We start from the raw sequence: 15,900 nt of genomic DNA, 5'->3' as shown, positions 1-15,900 counted from the left end.
TAAATCATTTGGATTATATCCTTGGAAAGAAAAAAATGTACACTTAAAAAACCTAACATTGCAGACTAACAAGCTATAAAGTTAAACATGGTCCGAGATTGCCAAGGATTGCTTTCTAATAAGCAACTGGGTTGGAATGAAAACCTTCTTCCACTGCGACCCTCCAGGACCGATGTTGGCCACCCCTTAAAGATCATAAAGATCTACAATGTAGCTGTTATTCCTCTGCTGTTTGTAGGTGGTGCATTTCTGTTGGCTTTGTCAGATTTTGATCTCTACAATTCACTGGAATTTTCTACAGCTGAGTCTGATGAAAATGAGGTGAGAATTTGCACCTTGTTCCTTCCAGATAAGAGATGAGAAACTGCCCCATGTAGAGCAATTAACATGGCTCAGAGTCTTGCTCAAAGTGGTGGAAAATATAATAGCATGATTTACTGGCAAGTCAGTATACTGGCAGAAGATTTGTGACTGTGGTGCTGTTGTGCCTGACTGTGGTGGTGAAGCTGGAGCTATGCACTTGGAAGAAGCTTACAAATTACTTGTAAGAATAAATGTTTAAATATGAACAGGAGGAATGATGTTCTTGTAAACGATGGCAGGGTTTATTGTCTCTGATAATTTGAAGAGTTCTGCATTGCAGGGGGAGTTTGGAGTAAAATGCTGCTTCTTCAGATTGAGGAGCCCATTGTAGTAGATTGGGCATGTAGTGGGTGTCTCCAGTTAGGTGTGGTGTACATTTGCCTTGGTCTACTGCAGGCTCTTGATTCACTGGAGGGTTATATTTCTCTGCCTGCTTAGGAACATCTGAGAGCTCCCCAGAGGGTAGTGAGTAGTGTTACTGGGAATCACGGGGACTGATTTGGTGATCTTTGCATGCTGCAACTGTGATCCCCACCAAGACAAGTAAATGTAAAGTGAGGTGAAGCAATATTTTGGAAAATGGAGGGATACTTTTTTGAGGATTCTTGATAAATAATAGTTCTAACTTAGTGTATGTTATATGGATTTATAAGCACATACTGTACAATAATTACAAAAAAATTAAACGGATCTTGTCATCCAGGTATATCCAGTGAGCTTCCAAAAACTGAATTAAAATAATGTTCTTTTCCATAATTTGACAGAGTATTAAGCACTCCCTGCTATGTTGTTCCTACTAACATTGACAGAATGATTTAGAGATTTGCCAACTGTCTAGTTCTAGCAAATCAGCATTCCCTTATCTGGTTTAAAATTTTTGTAGTTGAGGAAGTATGCAGAAAAGAAACCCATTCTATTTCCCTTAAGTGTTTTACAATTTCTACAACTTCAATCAATTTTTGCTACTCTTTTCATTGATGTTAATGGGAAATGAATGCAGTATTGTAGTAATGTATATACTAACGTTTCTTTTTTGTTGACAGATTTCAATGTTTTGTTATTTTTTTAATGATATGTTATACCTGATTATGCTGTTTGAAAGTCAGGGAGCCAGAGATAAAAGTTTGACATCTTTCCAAGTTAACCATTAACACATTTTTGACTGTGTTTGTTTTTGCAGCCACAGTCCCAAACACCAACCATCATGTGCACTGAATTTGGGGACACAATTGCCATTATTGAGACGTCTGATTCCAGCATCCCAATTGTGGAAACCATTGAAATCTACCAGGCAGCTATTGAGAGCAGCTTACAGCTGGACAACATTACTGTAGAAAACATGCAGCTTGACAATATCCAAGTCAACACCATCATGTAAAGGATGTTGACTGAGTGGAGCAAGTACAGTGACCCAGCAACTCCGTCAGAGAAACTTTGTTAATAAATGACTCTGTTGGCTAGCAGAGCCCATGACCAGCAGTTTATACAGCTTCATTTCTGTAATTGCTTGTTGTTTTGGGTTTTTTGTATATTAAATGTTCAATAAATGCAGTTTCATGTACTTTGAGTCTTTGTAACTCTTCATCTGTCCATATATTTTACCCTTCTTCAAATTCAGTAAATCTTACCAAGTAAGGTTTCGGATCCATCAATCTAAACACCTCAGGGTTTATTGCTAACCCATAATGATCAACAAAGCTATAGTAAAACAATTGTTGTTTGGTAGATTGCCATATTACAGTTCTACACACAAAGAGTAACAACCCTACAAAATAGAGAGGATACAGATTTGTCAGACACATGTATTGTTTAGTGTTACTAGTATAGTGCACCCTAAATGTGGTCAGCAAATAAAAAGTGTTCACTGTATAGATTTTGCTGTCCAGGTTTCTTTCTTCTTTAATGCACTATCAGTTTCTAAAGCAGGCATGATATGCCACTTTATTTCTAAACTTTGTAATTTCGACATGGAAGCAAAACTTTAGGGATAGATTCATAAACACTTCTGGATGGAATGGCAACAATAAAAAATGTTCTGTAGTGCATAGGAAACGTTTCATCATCAGTGTCGGCAAAAGGCAGTTTCTCTGAAAACATTCAAAGATTCCTGATTAATATATGACATACAGTACAGTATACTATTTTGAGCCACATGGAGTTCATTATTGTATTTATAATTGTTTTTTATAATTTAGAATGCTGCAGGGTTATTTCCTTCCAGTCTAGGTGAGCTATTCTATTAAAGTCTTTAGTTGGTGAAGACAATATGCAGACTAACTTATGTAAAACTAATTTAAGTAGAGGTTTTTGGTTGTCAGTTTTGACACAGGGAGATTTTAGACTCTACCTGCAATGCATGCCTGTTTTTCTGGATATTATGGTAATCTTCCCCACAATTACAAGAAGAGATTGAAAAAGGGATATAATTTTGGACTACTAACGAACGCTAAACTAGGAAGTTCGTAACAGCGCTAAAAAAAAGACCTCTCCCTTTCCTAAAACTTAAGTGACTTTATATATATATATATATATATATATATATATATATATATATAGTAAGGAAAAAATGTTCAATAAATGTGTATTTATGACTTTTCAGCACTATTAATAAATAATTTTATTTGAAGTTGTGTCCAACACTGAGCTTGAAAAGTAGAAAAAAAAAAGAAAAATGACATAAGTAAGCAAATAATTTTTAATTTTTGATTAGAAATATTCATGTTTAGCATAAAATGATTTCTCGGACAACTTGGCACAGCATGGCGATGAGTTAAATTGTGGATTTAGATCAGTTGTTGCCCTTGTGGATGATATTCTTCCTCCCTATATCAGCATGAGTTTTATTCCACATGCTCAGGGTTTCTTCCCACATCCTCAAAGACATGCATGTCAGGTTGATTGGTGATTTTGATAAAGCTATATATTTGAGCTGGATCTGTGATGGTGGAGTAAACTCTGGCCCTCCACAACTCTGAATTGGACTAAGCAAAATATATGACAGTACAAAGTATATACATTTCTGGACCAATCTTTATTGATAAAGCTGTCTAATTAGTTGATACATAAAATAGATTCAGGTTACATAGTAGATGAGATTAAACTAGTGACTTTGTGTTTAACTCTAAATATTTACAAACAAATTAATATATTTTATTTTGAATGTCATCTGGTTTTAAAAAGTGAATTTGAATTCCTGCCTTGTGTATAAACTTAAAATCGACGAGTCAGCGCTACTTTCTTTGAAATGGAAGTTAAGTCATGGGAGCCAAAAAAGAAAATCAAACAAAACAAGCATTTAGTGTTTACTTTTTGTTTACTTTTTGCTGGTTTTAAAAGTGATCTTGTTTATTGTATATTTGTAATTCTATTTTTTTTTTTGTCTTTATATGTTTTTTTTAGTTATGTTTTTGGCTTTTGAATGGAAGTACTAATGGAGGAATACATGCAACAGCCATTAAACAAGACAGTTAAGTAACACTAGGAATGACTTTTTGAATTGAACATTAAGAGTCCTGTCTTCATTTCAAATAGTCATTCCCATGAGGCTTTGAGTGTCTTGTTTATGATGTTCACTGATAATTCTGGAAGTATTTTTTTCATCAATATTTTAGCAAAAAAAAGCATGTATTTTACATTTTTTTGTGCATACAACTGATTAGTGGATGTGTGGCTTATATGACGCGAGTAATGCAATTTTTTGTTTGCCATTATACAGCATTGGTCACCATCAGCTTCTATCATGTCATAACCTTTTTTCCTCTCTCTTCTATATGAAAATGTTCTCAGCCACTGGTACAGATTTCATGGGGTGTTTGAAATGAAAGAAATGTCATTTTTGGATGAAGTACACCTTTTAATGAGTTCTTGCGACATCATGTATAATTTTTGGAACAGATGGATTTGTAAAGAGAATTTTGTTTTTTCCAATTTAGGATAACGTAGAACATCGCTTTGCCCCCACTCCACTACTCTGAGTTTTGAAGGGTGTTTTAGGATTCTTCCTGTTGAGTGTCATCTGTTTTCAATTTTTTATGGCCCAGTGTAATTCCTTGTAATTCCATCTAATATGGCACCCCTAAATCCCCCTAAACTGCTTTAAGAAGTCACAGAATTCATTCAATGGAGACCACCTCTCTGGGGTTTCATTTGATTGTAGAATAAATACACTTGACCTGGAGGGTCTGACTTGTAGTGTGTTAGTATGGTTGCCTAACCCAAACAATGCAGACAAACAAAATTGGCTAGCAACTCCATGAAAAGGTAATAAGTCAGGTGATATAGATAAAACCACCAAGTCATTGAACATCCCTTAGAGACCCGTTAAATCAATCATTAACAATGATAAATTATGGTGCAGCTGTCAGTCTGCCTAGAGCAAGTCATCCACAAAAACTGAGTGATTGTGCAAGACCAGTGAGGTAGTCCACCCAGAGATCTGTGATAATTCTGATGGAGTTACAAGCTACACTGGCAGATAAGGGAGAGACTGTGTAGACGAGAAATGTTTCCTGGGTGCCGAAATGCACATCTTGGCTAGAGTTTACCAGAAGGAGTCTCTAGAGACAGCTGCAAGAAGGTTCCATGGTCTAATGAGATCAGCATTGAGCTTTTTGGCAGTGAGACTAAATGCCGTATTTGAACGCTGCACAGTACTAAAAACACATCATCCCCAATTTGTAGTGTGGAGGGGTTGAGGCAACATCAAAATGTCAGGATGTTTCTGTGCAACAGCCTCGAGAAATATCGTGAGGGTAGAGGACCAAATGAATGCAGCAAAATAAGAGAACTCCTGGAGAAAAACCTGATGCAGTCTATGAGAAACATCCTTGAGAGAAGATTTGTTTTGTAGCAAGTCAACAACCCCAAGCATGAAGCCAGACATATACAGAAATGGCTTGAAAACCGCAATATTAATGTCCTGGAGTGGCTGAGCCAGAGTCCAGATCTAATCCAATTGTGGCTGGACTTGTAAAGGGCCGTCCACTCGTGAGATCCGTGCAACCTGGCGGAGCTTGAGTAACTTTACAAAGAGTTTGAAAAAAGACGTCAGTGTGCATATGTACAAAGCTGACAGAGAGCTGTGTGAACAGACTCTAGGCTGTCATGGCTGCCAAAGGTGCAGCTACTAAACACTGACTTCACAGGGATGAAGAGTTAGGAGATTGATTATTTTGTGTTTTTTATATTTATTATTAACGTAGACCACTTTGTAGAGATATGCTTTCACATTTACATTAAAGAGTCATTATCCTTTGTCACAAAATCCAATTTAAACCCAGCATCACTCAATGTTGTTTAACAATAAAATGCTAAAACATCCAAGGGATGAATACTTTATTTATAAACACAATACAGTCAAGTACTGTATAAACAATCATGTGATAGTATAATTATGCCACTAGAGGGCAGGCTTTTTTAAGTAATGTGTTTCCTGACAGTTTTCGTTTTGAATTTTTGTAATACTTTCATCAGACATCCCTTTAAGTATTTGTCTACATATCCCTAGACCTGACCTTTAGCAGTCTTCTAAATGATAATTATTTATGGAACAATGGTTTCTATCAAAAACAAAAAAATGCCCATATTTTTGAAGACTCTTAACACAATTACCCCACAATTTCAAAAGCCAGACTGCTTTATATATGCAATTTCCCTGTTCCTTCTGTATTAACATGGGGTTGTGATGCTCAGGTTGCCTGCAGCTGTCATACTCCTCTTTAACTCCGGGACATAAGGGCATATAAACATCAAGAGGAAGTTGTAAAAATGCAAAATTCTTTTATTCACAGTGTTCCAAATTAGATAGATAGATACTTTATTAATCCCAAGGGGAAATTCACATTCTCCAGCAGCACCTTACTGGTACAAAAAACAATGTTAAATATAGTGCAGTGTAGTCACTGATTCATAAAAGAATACGTAGTAAAGCCACAATGCTTTGTGGAAGTTAAAATCAGTTGTAAAAATCCACACAAAAGGTTAAAATCAAAAGGATTTAAAGGAGTTGGGTGATTTCCCCCTTTCTAACCACAATGTCTTGCTCTGTCCTGTCAGCCCCAGCTCACCCATCTAGTATTGTCAGCCAGGAGCTAAGACACCAGCATGCACAGTCTACCATTTAAATGGCTTGTGTCCCAGGGTCCAGTTCCACCATTTTCTTATCCCAGTGTTCACAGGAAGATCTTCAGCATCCTTTCCCCTGAGCAGTGGTAACCCCCTCCCATGAGTGTCATCCACTCACTCTACGAAGGGTCAACTTCCGACCACCATGCCTCCTATCTTGTGCATTGGCTCCTCCTCTCGATGCCACCTCTCCCCCCCCCCCCCCCCCCCCCCCCCCCCATTCATTCATTCGCTCGCTCGCTCACTTTCACTTTCTCTGAACTCCCCATCTCTCTATTCAGACTCCATTTTATACTGCTGCAGGTGTGGAGTTCTCATTATGATTCACCAGGGTATTGATGTAGAACAGCTGACCAAAGTAAGAAATCCACTGCCCTCCTCACCAGACATCCCATGGCAGCCCAGCCCCTATGCCGCGTTGCTCCCACAGAGCCTGAGTTGCACTGTTTTTTAAAAAAACAAAACACGCTTTATCACATTATTCCCCACTAGTACTTTAGTACTCCTCTCACAACTCAAAAGTATTCAAGTTATATTCATTTCACAAATTCAAAGTGGTGTATGCCATATGAGGGCGTGGTTAGCCTGAGAGGGCAACACCCATATTGGGTCAATTTAGACTCACCAATCACACACATGGGATGTGAGAGAAACACACCTGGAATTAAAAAAACACACACAACCACTGGGAGAACATGCAAACTCTACAGTTATGTTTCAAGTCAAGTCAAGTTGGGGAGCATGCACTGGCTTTGCTGCACCAACCACACGACAAAACAGCTTGGGATGCCAGTTGGCAACCCCCCTGGGAGACATGCGGTCCAGTCCTCCCCTCTGGAAATGACCCTCTTTCTGCCTCAGCCAGGTGTTACGTGGGTGACCACTTGGTCTGGTCCAGCCACTCAGGTCCCCAACAATGAGGATCCTACAATTCAGATCACCCTCGGGGAAACGCGCCACATGGCCGTAGTGCCGTAACTGACACTCCCTCATAATGCAGGTAATGTGCCTCATTTGGGACTCCATGTTATGTTTATAGGCACTCAATATAATGTAGTTTCTAATTTCATTTATCTACCAACCCCTCTATGCTTCCATCCATTATGAACCATACTAGCCATATTTTTAGGTTATTTAGGTATTTCTTTCAGACTGGATTTTAATATCTCCTACAATATAGAAAATGTAATTTGTGGTGTAGCCACATGGATTTATCACTTTTTTATCACCTTTTTTCTTATTGAAAAATCTGTTTTTTGGGAAACGACAGGAAAGCGTCCATTCATCTGCTTACTGGTTCTCCACCAACTTTTAAGGTTAGAGAGGATCCAGAAATCTGAAACTGGTAAAAAATGGAGACAACCTTTTCTGGGTTGTATTATTTCAGTACTTGAGAATGTCCATGTTCTCTGTGGCAGATTAAGGCCAACTGATACTTTAAGCACTAGCCAGAAATGGTGCCATCTTGGCCATGCCATTGCTTAACTAACAAGACATTAAGACTCTGTAAGTGGCGAAGGTGAAATAAGAGATGAAAACTGACCTTTTTATGTAAAAACCTTAAATGAAATAATAAAGAGCTTAAGGATCCATTACACGAATCGGCAGATGATGTACATGCCAGCCAAACCGAGCCAGCTGTGTTTACACTTGACAGACTTGAAACCTTTAGGCCATTCAACAGAAACAAATGTTCTATCCGATAACACCTTCAAGCCAAACTTTTAAACTTTAGTCATTCACCATGCCGAAGAAGGTAAATGCAGATTAATGATGAACTTAGAAGATAAGAATAATTACAAAAAATGTGACTAAAATTGAGTGTGGTAGTGAATGGAGTGAAAATGAAAACTCTGTGGTGCCCTAAGCACCTGCTACTTTTGCTTAATGGTTAATCCAGAGCTGACGGGCTTCCAGCCAGGATGGCTTCCAGCATTGTGTGGACACAACGTCTTCACAACCCTGGACAGGATAGGCGCTTAGACAATCTATATTACTAAACCACAGTTTAATTTATGCACGGACGCACCAACGCGCATGCGCACTGTGCCTCAGCGCCCCAGAGTCAAACCCAGCGGCTTCCCAGAGTCGGTAGGTGGCACCCAAACAACAAAACCTGTAAACTAAACTTGCTCTAATCCACTGTGCCAGCAGTCAGTGTGGCATATTTGAATCACATAACGGTAATTCATGGAAAGAGCTCAACGATCAGTAATACAAAACCGAGCCCATACTTCCCAGAGTCAGTACGTGGCGCCCAAACAATACAACCTGTAAACTAAACCTGCTCTAATCCACTGTGCCAGCAGTCAGTGTGGCATATTTGAATCACATAACGGTAATTCAGTATTAAAAGTAAGTCAACTAACGGAAATACAAAAACGAGCCTGTATGGATAAAAACGATGAACGAAGGCGCCCACAACGCGCTTCTGAAACAGCACAGGCAAAGGAGTTACGGCTCCAAAAAGAAACAGCTCAACGATTAGAAATACAAAAACGACCCCATATGGCTACGACCTGTGAACTAAACCTGAGGTAAGCGACCGCCCACACCACCGCATATACCACCTTCGTTTAGTAATGTAGCCCTCCATGCCCGGATCCGCCACCATGGTCACTTCAGCACGCGAATCCGCCGCCGTCAGCAAACAACTTCTGGCTGACGACACAGCCATAGAAAAACAAAAAAGAGAATGCATGGATAAAAAGAATAAACGAAGGCGCCTACAACACGCCTCTGAAACACCAGAACCAGATGAGTCACAGCTCCAAAAAGAAACCACTTTAGTACAAATACTAGGAGGCTCCGCCCCCTGCTCGCTTCGCTCGCCAACACCTGGTCTTGGGTAACCCGAAATAGATTTGAAAGAGATTATTTATCTCCGTCAGTTGTGGTCTTTCGTTTTGAACCCGTGCCTGCTTTGCTTCCGCAGTCGCAGACGCACGTTGTAGGCGCCTGCGTTCATCGATCTTATCCAGGTGGGCTCGTGTTTGTATCGTTGGGCTGCATTGTGTTTGAATTTGGTGTAAAGCGTTCAGCGGTTTGTACAATCCCAAGCAGCACATTATTCCTAACTTCACTCCGCAGTAGTGCCACTCACAATATGGCGGTGACGCCTGCGTCTTCACTCCGCAGTAGTGCCACTCACAATATGGCGGTGACGCCTGCGTCTTCACTCCGCAGTAGTGCCACTCACAATATGGCGGTGACGCCTGCGCCCTTCGTACTATCTTTGTGGACCTGTGAGGCCTCCGTAGCCTCTCACGTTTGACTCTGGGGTGCAGCGCAGAATCCTCTTTTTTGTGTGGTTTTGTCGTTAGTGGTAGCTATGGGTGCGTTGTTGCTTCATTTCTCATTCACGTCAGTTGAGCTCTTTCGTTCTTGGGCCGTTATTCCTTCGTTCGCGGTGGATACGACTTCGCTTGCTGTTTATGAGACACGCTCCTGCGCAGTACGTCTCATGGTCCCATCGCCATGTCCCTGCGTCCATATCTGGTTTATTCTCGGTTAGTAATATGGATGTTTATTTAATTAAATAAAAAATTTCCCAGGACGCACCCACCCTCCATGATATTTCCTCCCTCCAAATATCAGACGGAACAGAAACTGATTGCCATTCTTGGATTTGCGATTCTTTTGAGAATCGCGGGGTTACTGGTGAATGAAAGAATGGGCATATTAGTCCAGTTTGAGTGCATGAGTATACCTTCTACCACACTGGTGTGCCATCCAGAACTAGTACCTTCCTTGGGCCCAGAGTCTCTCAACCCTGAATGCATTAGGAAAGGGATAGATTGCAGGATGTAAGGTATACACTCACTAAACAAATTCTTAGGACCACCATACTAATACTGGGGTAGGACTCTCAAAACATGGAATTTGCAAGATGTTCCAAACATTCTTCTGAGATTCTGTTCCATGTTGACATGATTGCACCACACAATTGTGGCAGATTGGTCAGCTGCAAGTTCATCTCCTGTTCTAATGGATTCAGATGTGGTAACTGGGAAGGCTACTGGAAAACAATGAACTCATTATCATGCTCATGACACCCGTTTCAGATGACTTTTGCTTTGTAACATGGTGCAGTATCATGTTGGAATTAGCCATTAGAAGGTGGGTGAATTGTGGCCATGAAAAGCTGCATGTGGACAGCAACGCAACTCTGATTGGCTGCGGCATTCAAGTGGTGATTGATTGGTATAAACGGGCCCAAGAAAACCTTCTCCACACCACCTCCACTAGCCCAGGTTGTTGACACAAGGCAGGTTACATACATGGATTCACATCAACTTCTGACCCTGCCACCTGTGTGCCCCAGCAGAAATTGAGATTCATCAGACCAGGCGACGTTTCTGCAGTCTTCAACAGTCCGATTTTGGTGAGTCTGTGCCCTGTGCAGACTCAGCTTTCTGATTTTGGCTGACAGGAGTTGAATCCGACGTGGTATTCTGCTGTTACAGCCTTCCTACTTAAAGATTCAATGTGGTGTGGATTCTGAGACACTTTTCTTATCACCACACACGTACAGAGTGGACATCTGAGTTACTGTAGTCTTTCTGTCAGCTCAAACCATCCATCCATCCATTTTCCAACCCACTGAATCCAAACACAGGGTCACGGGGGTCTGCTGGAGCCAATCCCAGCCAACACAGGGCACAAGGCAGGGACCAGTCCTGGGCAGGGTGCCAACCCACCGCAGCAGCTCAAACCACTCTGGCCATTCTCCTCTGATGTCTCCCATCAACAAGGCATTTGCAAAACTGCCACTCACTGGATAGGTTTTGCTTTTCACACCATTCTGAGTAACCTCTTTAGACTGCTGTGTGTGAAACTCCCAGGAGATCAGCAGTTAAGGAAACACACAAACCAGCTCGTCTGGCACCAACAATCGTACCACAGTCAAAATCACCGAGATCACAGTGGCTTCACTGAACATGAACTGAAGCTCCTGACCTGTATCTGCAGGATTGTGTGCATTGCACTGCTGCCACACAATTGGCTGATTAGAGAACTGTGTGCATAAGCAGGTGCACAGGTGTTCCTAATAACTGCAATAAATACACTGGTGAACAATCAAAGTTTGGTGAACTTTGACCAGCTAGCTGTCCAGCACCTTTTGAACAATCTACAGTAACCTTTACCCTACTGGACTTCAGAAAATCTCAACCCTCACCCAGCTGGTCATCCTAATGTGCCAGAGCTGACATTGCCAATCCAGAACTGCAAGTTTCTTGTCATTTTGTTTTATTTTCATTCATGGCAGCAACGTAAGGTTCGTAAATCAACTGCACAAGCTGACTTGCTTTATTGTAATGGCCTGAATGTTGTGATATTCTACAGTATTAGAGAGCAACACCTGTCACTTACAGAACTCAATTTGCTTCCTCTTTCTGCTCATCCAGCACGGGAACAGCTTGGGTCTGTCACTAAGTGGGAGTGCCATAGTAACAGTGATGTCAGCAGACAGTGCCTATCAACTTCTGTTAGCTTCAGAGTGAGACATGTTAGTGAGCATATTAGCCTCGGTGTGGTACAGTGCTCCAAGGGGCACATGAAGAAACCCATCCACACAGGACAGATCCGGTTCCAGATTCGAAACCACCGCTCACTCTCTACTTGAAGTCAGCCGTACTCCCACAGAAGAGCAATCCCGTGGGGAGCGCTGCTTAGTTGCTAAGCAATCTTGAGGTTAATTATAAGACCGACGGTAAGCAGCCCCACGCGTGACACAATCCATTTCACACAAATGTCAAGTTTTTTTTTATTAACTAATTTATTGCCTGTGTAACATACTGCACTGAATTCCTTGGAATTAAAAAAAACTTGATTTAAAAATAGAAGGGTCTCAGGATGTGAGGATAAAATGAGATGGCAGAAAGATGAAAAACATGTTCATGGAGAAGCAGTCTGGTAGATGGAACGATGATAAAGAATATTGCAGGTTTAGATCTTCAAGAATTCAGCTTAAAAATTAAGATTCTCTGTAGCCTGGCCTCAGAGTGACAGGTTGACTGATGCATATGTCCCTCTTATCTGCTCAGATCCAAATAAACTTCTTCATCACAAGGCCTAAGATCCTTCAAAAAATAAAAAACAAAAAAAAAAAACATGAATGTGGGAGACAAAGGTGAACCTCGACGAAAAGTCAAGCAAGAGGTACGTGTTACGCCTGATAGATAGATAGATAGATAGATAGATAGATAGATAGATAGATAGATAGATAGATAGATAGATAGATAGATAGATAGATAGATAGATACTTTATTAATCCCAATGGGAAATTCACAGGGTATGATGAGCAATGAATTTTTTATAAAAGGTGCAGGAGAATTTATGAAGGTGTTATTCCAAGCTAACATCTAAACCCAATATTAGTTCAAGGGTTAATCCAAAATTGTGGCCAGAAAAATAAAACGCAGAGGTCTGTTATTCAAAAATGTTAGTCAGAAATGAATCCAAGAATACTGTGATAAGTCATGTCAAGACATTTTAAATGTGATTAATGGTTTTAAAGGTTTCCCATTGGCGTGTCCAAATGGCACATATGAGCGCATGCAATCGCCACTCGTGGTTAGCAAATTGCAGGAGGAAATGCACATAAAAAATGGGTGTCAGTTAGGGTTGCCTCCATTTAAAAGAGGGTGGGATATGTGCTAGTGGAAATTGATAAAGGAGAAAAAATGGGAATAAGAAAAGAATTAGAAAGAGCAAGCACTCGTTTGAAAATGTTTTGTGCGAGAGACTTATTCATTGTCAGGATTTGCCCTTTTGAGCTACGAAGAGGGAGCTGGAATAATGGCTGATGCAGATCGGTTCCTTAATGTGGTTATGTTTGAATCTTAGATGAGAGTGGACAGGAAGAGCAGGAACAATAAATAGAAAGGAGGAGCCAGACCTTAGCGGGCTTCCATAGAGAGGGCAAAAATCTGGGAGAGGTGCAGGGCACTGATTGAGGTGGCAGTTCAGGTAAACGTTAACATTATACAAAGTTATTGTCTGTTTTTACCTGCATTGTTATCAATCTTTAATTTAATATTGTTTTTTGTATCAGTATGCTGCTGCTGGAGTATGCGAATTTCCCCTTGGGATTAATAAAGTAGATAGTCTTGTTAAGCCAGATGTATACTACATATCCCTGGAGACAACGATGAGTGAATTTTCCTTACAACTGGGTGGTAATAAATAGACGGCTCACTGAGTGTCTCATTTGTGAACCAAACCAACGCATTATGAGGTGGCACTTAAAGTAGAGGTGGAGACTTTGAACTGCAATGAGCAAATGTGCTCTCATTAACTAGATAGATAGATAGATAGATAGATAGATAGATAGATAGATAGATAGATAGATAGATAGATAGATAGATAGATAGATAGATAGATAGATAGATAGATAGATAGATAGATACTTTATTAATCCCAATGGGAAATTCACATTCTTCAGCAGTATCTATCTATCTATCTATCTATCTATCTATCTATCTATCTATCTATCTATCTATCTATCTATCTATCTATCTATCTATCTATCTATCTATCTATCTATCTATCTATCTATCTATCTAAATAGTTGAGCACATGGGACCAAGGAATGAATTGCAGTCAGGGGGCAGGTAGTAATGTGGGGGCCAGATGTGATTCACAAATAAGAATACACATTAAAAAGTTAGTAGTGAATAGCAGTAAAATCCATCATTGCAAAGGCTCCACCCACAGGGCTTCTCCCTAAAATACCTGCCCCCATTCCTCCAGTCCGTGCACTTAAAACTGCTGGGGTTTCAGGGAGCGAGCAAAACAAACTGAATAGAAGACTTGCCGCTGAGAGAAAATGAAAAGTTAAAATAAACGTTATCAATTCAGGAGCTCAGTAGCACAAGATAACTGAAGCTTAATGATTCATTTCTACATTATAATGAGTGTGGATACACACTCGCACACATGCACTGCAGCTACTTGAGTCTATGCTTTTGAGAAGTGCTTCTTTCTGCTATAATGTCTTTAACTATTGCATCACTATATGGCATAACAATCGCAAACAGAATTTAGATAAGCATAGTGGTCTTTGGATACACTGTACTGTACAGTATATTCTGCCATGCCATGTTTGCATTTCCAATTAGACGGAAATTCTGACTTACTTGAGTTATTCATTTAGATATGCAGTCAGAAGATGGATGCTGTGCCACCTCATCTATGCTTCTACTGGCGTCGTTAGGCAGATTTGTAGATTTGGGTGTGTGTTTTTGAGTACTGAAGTCTGCATCTCCTGTGGCTCTTTGTTATCAGCTCTCTTAATGGCAGTCCTTTTCTAACTAGGAAAAGAAAATCCAAGCACATTTCTCCAGTTTTGATGTCACTACACTGGTAATGCGTGTCATTTAGAATTGACTTTAAAATACTGCTTATGGTTTACAAAGCCTTAAATAATCTGCTCCATCCTATATCTCAGAATGCCTTTCACCTTACACTCCAAATCGTCACCTTAGATCTTCAAATGAGTGTCTGCTTAGAATTCCAAGAGATAAACTTATGCATCTAAAATCTGGAATAGCTCACCAACAGAAATTCACCAGACTGATATGGTGGAGCACTTTAAAAAACTACTAAAAAACCATTACTTTAACACAGCTTTCTTATAGCTTCAATTTAGTGTAATCCTGATATTCTGTATATGCATTGTCGCAGGTGGCTGGGGGGGGGGTGACCTGGCCGGGACGCCCCGAAGGACTGGAGGAGGGCTTACACCTCTCCCAGACCACCTGGGGGCGACCGCCCTGGAGGCTATGGGGACCACAGGTACAGAGCTTTGAAGCTCAACTCTGTAGGGGCCCGTGGTCACCGCCAGGGGGTGCCCCAATGCCTTGGGAGCCCTGGACCTCAGCACTTCCGCCACACCCGGAAGTGCTGGGGGGAAGAGGATCGGGGACACCTGGAGAGTTTCTGGGTGCACAGCCGGCACTTCCGCCACACTGGGGAGTGCCGGTGGAAGATTGTCGGGAGGCACCTGGAGCACATCTGGGTGACTATAAAAGGGGCCACTTCCCTCCATTCAGCGACTTGAGTCGGCTGGAAGAAGGACAAGGTCTGGGAGAAGGCAAGGAGGCGGCCTGAAGAAGTGAGGCATTTGATGGTGGCCAGGACTTTTGGGGACTTTGGGCTTGTGAGCACTTTACTGTAAATATGGACTCTGTAAATAAACATGTGTGGGGTGATTTAAACGTGTCTGAATGTCTGTGTCTGGGTCATGTTCTACAGCATTTAATTATGTTTTTTTTTTTTCATGGTTCCACAATCCGTACTAACCCCTACTTTCTCAGATGTTCTTTTTCTGGTTTTCTGTGGTGGCGATCTGCGTCCCCTGACCACCTGATCAAAGCACCGTGCAGTCCCAACATTGATGGGATTGAAGGC

At 40.8% G+C, this 15,900-nt stretch overlaps 1 protein-coding gene across 1 annotated transcript in view; it reads left to right on the top strand.

Annotated features, from left to right (window-relative positions):
* znf526 (zinc finger protein 526) overlaps positions 1 to 1,924 on the top strand; it is a 30,298-nt gene extending 28,374 nt beyond the window's left edge. Inside the window, 1 exon segment of the mRNA XM_051920881.1 lies at positions 1,544 to 1,924. Coding sequence (XP_051776841.1) covers positions 1,544 to 1,741 — 198 coding nt within the window. The 3' untranslated portion in view covers positions 1,742 to 1,924.
* Positions 1,925 to 15,900: the final 13,976 nt, after the last annotated feature.

The sequence above is a fragment of the Erpetoichthys calabaricus genome, chromosome 17, assembly GCF_900747795.2.
Source record: "Erpetoichthys calabaricus chromosome 17, fErpCal1.3, whole genome shotgun sequence".
In the NCBI taxonomy this organism is placed as follows: domain Eukaryota; kingdom Metazoa; phylum Chordata; class Cladistia; order Polypteriformes; family Polypteridae; genus Erpetoichthys; species Erpetoichthys calabaricus.
This window is presented reverse-complemented; position numbering and strand designations above follow the sequence as displayed.